The 4114-nt window shown below is 36.0% G+C and overlaps 1 protein-coding gene across 1 annotated transcript; it reads left to right on the top strand.

The window, feature by feature from the left end:
• The first annotated feature begins 1496 nt into the window (after window positions 1–1496).
• On the top strand, window positions 1497–3838 carry LOC113313087 (uncharacterized protein At2g39795, mitochondrial-like). Its single transcript, XM_026561810.1, has 2 exons — window positions 1497–1763; window positions 3473–3838. Exons 1-2 carry the CDS (start codon window positions 1497–1499, stop codon window positions 3836–3838), a joined length of 633 nt encoding a protein of 210 aa, XP_026417595.1.
• Window positions 3839–4114: the final 276 nt, after the last annotated feature.

The following is a 4114-nucleotide window of genomic DNA, read 5'->3' as shown; positions in this document are numbered from 1 at the left end:
ACGCACGCCAAACCCATCATCCGTTGCCACCACATTACCAAAACCAGTACATCGTCGCCTACGCTTGACCATAAGTTTGGCCGGAAAGGCATCAAATTCACAGAGACTGGCAGCATTCCGACTGTTGAGCTTACCACTAGAAATGGCAGCTCACTGTCCCTACTAAACTAAACAGAACAAATTTTTTTTGAGTGTAAACGACATAAAAAAACTAGTGCATAAGCAGTCATTTACAACCAAAACATATCCACTAGATGTTCATTCATCCACCTAACATCTCTGTAATTCAAGTTCATTATCATCCACTCTACTAACACAAGAGTATTTCAACCCACATCATTCCAGTTGCAACAACCCATTTCTATTATGTAACGCCCAATCAGTTCATGCCTTTACACAACCAAAATCATCACTCACTCACATAATAACAAGCATGAACAGGCTCAAACTTCCTTCCTCTGTAATTAACAAACCACCAATCATCTCTATTTCAAATCTAACTAAAACCCATCTAAATTCTATAATCACAAAACAATTTCGCAATACAATCTTAAAATCAATCAAGAGAAAACTCTCAAATTGAACTCTGTATTACCTTTATGTTTAGAATTTGTATCACCTCCTGAAGCGACAACATCACCATGATTTTCCTACCAACCCTTGTTTTCTAAAATCCCCTTCAATTTCAGATCCACCACCAACCCTTGTTTTCTCCTCCACATCAGTTCTAATCATTGAACTCAAGAACAAACCCTTCTTCATCGTAACGGCCAAAGCACATCTCTAATTCGAATCAATACCATCTTCATCTTCTCAATCTTCTCCATACCCTAACTGTAGTTTCAGAACACCACTCTCCACAACTCAACCCCCATCTTCTAAATCTTTATACATCCACAATATCTTCTGGATTGCAACACATATTCAGATTAGAATCGAAATTCCTTGTTGCTGTAATTTTTTTTCCTGTTCATATGCAACCCTAACCATCACAGAAAACCATCAATTCATCATCTCAATCTTCATAGCAGCAACAGACTCAAAACCCCCGTCGATCTCATAGCATATTCATTACCAGCAACAACAAAATATTCTCTTCAATCATCACCAGATTCGGCAGCAGCTTCAACTATCTTTATGCAACAACACAACCGTAGCTCCATCGACCTCAAATAATCGCTCTTCTCGATCTGATTCAAGTGTTGATGAAGATCTGCAGTTGGGAGGAAGAAGAAAAACGAATTGAAGAAGTAGTTTCCTTTTGAAAAGAGTAAAACAAAATTTTATAAATTATGGGTTTTAGAATAATTTTTTGGGGCGCGCCTGAAGTTTTCTGTCCATGGGTTTCTCAGTGGAAAAATCTGAGAGAATGGGTCTCACTGTAGTTTTCACCTTCAAAATCGGAATTGGAAAAACCAATCTTTTTTTTTTGTAATCAATCAAATCAAACCCCCTATGCCGTGGAGGGGGATATTTATCGTTGCAAATCAATTAAAATGGAGAGAATCATCAAGAAAGTTGTTGCATCTTCGATAACCCCGGTACTACTAGCGTTTAAGAATACCCCTCGTCGAAATTACAGCTCTTCACCCATCTTCATCACCCAACAATTGAAGAATAATAGTACCATCAGTCGTTTAATTTATCAAATTCGGACTCCAACTCGTGACTTCTCTTCTTCTTCTATCGGTAACAAGGGACCGTCTGGATCTCATCAAATCATATGTGATGGTGAGGAAGCTGAACAAGTTCTTCTTAAAAAGGTATGGTTTGTTCCTTAATTCCTTGAAAATTACGTTGTTATTGATGTTTAGGGTCCAAAAAACACACATAGTTTGAAACTGTCTTCAATTTATTAATAAGAGAGACAAAAATGATACTCATTTTATGATTACTACTAACTTATTTATATAAGATAGTACTAGAGATATACTATGGTCATCAAATTGAAATATTTTCCATTCTTTAGTCGGAAAGAGTGTGATGAACTGAAAGAAAAATTTGACTATAATCATGGTAACACTTTTGTTTTGTAATTTTTTCCCATGTATTTAACCTGCTGAAAAATGTGAGAATAAAGATCTTAGATAAAAAAAACCCATTCTGTGTAGTTGTGGTAATGCTTCAATTATGGGATTGTGTCTGCATCAGGATGTGCACGTCTCCATGTCAGACACAAAACTCCAACAAAAATTAGTATATAGATTATTATATTAGTCTCTTTCTCTAATTCTTTAGTCCCAAACAATTTTGGGCTAAAAAGGGTACAAGAGAGTTTGCGATGATACGGAGTCTTGTTTTGATTTAAGATGTTTTTTTTTTGTGTTGATTGATATGTTCTTTTTGTGGTTTGTTTGTGTAGCTATGTAAAGTGATAATAAACATTTGCGTGTTGTATGAATCTAAATTTCATTGAGAGGGTGATGTTTATGTTTTATCATCATGTTTGTTCCCTAAATCTTGCAAGGTTTACATGCTTATAAAGTAGTCTCTGGTATGAGACGAAGCATTGTGTACTGTGGTTGAATCTGGAAATCAATGGGAGGGTGATGTTTGACTTGATCATCATGTTCCATTTCCTTATTTTTATGCTCACAAAGTAGTCTCTGGTATGATATATGATGCAGCTCAATTCAATATCATAAATGTCTTTAAGTTTTTGGTTTCATTAGTACGAGCATTGTGCTTAATTCGAGCAAGACAATAGGGATATCACTAAGGAGATCATGCGGGTGGCTTAATGCTAGATAAGGTTGAAATTAGCATGACATGGCTCTTGTTCTTTGAGATATCTAATGTAGCCATGAGATTTCCTCCAATTCACGCTGGAAAGGTTAGAGTGGCATGTGGCAAACATCACTAGAACTCCAAGTATAATTTCAGCATGTTGTTAGATTTATACGACGTTTAGTCCTAAAGCATAAAGATTAAGGAGCTAAAATTCCAACAAGTAGAATCCGAGATACAAATAACTAGTTCACCATTTTTTTTTTCTCTCACTACTTTCCCACAAAGTTGAGATGCACACATACAGTCGTGCGTGTCTGATACGGAGATCAATATGACAATTTTAAAACACCATGACACGAGAACATAACAGTATTTTAGTTGTACTACCAATTTTGAATTTTCAAAATCAATCAGAGAAGAAAAAAATATAAAATCTGGTCCCAAGGAAATACGAAATTATCTTGCGGCCCTAGAGTTATGTTTTCCATTTATTTGACATTAAGCCAGTAGTACCATGTTCCCACACGATTATATATGATACTTGTGAAATTCCAAAATATAAATACACAATTGCATGAGACGTGGGTCAAAATTTTACATGAGATGTAACCTCCACTTATATTTCACACAATAGAGTTACAAGTGGGTGTTGCAGAGAAGTTCATGCTATGTAATAGTTATTAATCTGTAATCAACATTTTTATGACCGAGATAAAATGAAATGTCTTCATGTGTTTGGTAGGTTGTGGAGACACCAAGAGAGTTTCCCTTCAAAATTGAAGATAAACCAAGGAAGCAAACCATAACATTGACTAGAAAATACCGGGGTGATGATATCAGAGTCATAGTTCATATGCCTGCAGATCACTCTTCTACAATCGAGGGAAGCGGTGATGAGTTGGATGACCAGAATCATGACAAACACAAGGATAGTGTTGGTGATCCACAGTCCAGCATTCGCTTAGTTGTAACTGGTACAAATTTTCTCGGGACTACTTTGGAGTACGGTGTCATTGCTTATCCAGATGACTTTTCGGTAGACAGTTTCTGCATCAAGTATGCAAATGCTCCAGATGAAGAAAATATATATTACAGAGGACCTGATTAAGCGTAAGTACTAGATATAATTATTCGTTGCCAGCTTTGATATTATATGTTACATCGACATCTGTCAATTGTTGCTCTCACTATATCTTGTTACATTATTGGTTTCTTCTGGTGCATCTTTTATTTTTCTTCAAGGAAATTGGACAAGAACTTGCAAAAAGAATTCCACAGACGTTTGAAGATGATATGGATCATACCCAGCACCACCAACTTCTTACATGAGTACATGACTAACAGAGACATGTGCTCATCAAATCCTTCTCCACCTAATACTAAT

This window comes from Papaver somniferum, chromosome 9, assembly GCF_003573695.1.
Source record: "Papaver somniferum cultivar HN1 chromosome 9, ASM357369v1, whole genome shotgun sequence".
In the NCBI taxonomy this organism is placed as follows: Eukaryota; Viridiplantae; Streptophyta; class Magnoliopsida; order Ranunculales; family Papaveraceae; genus Papaver; species Papaver somniferum.
This window is presented reverse-complemented; position numbering and strand designations above follow the sequence as displayed.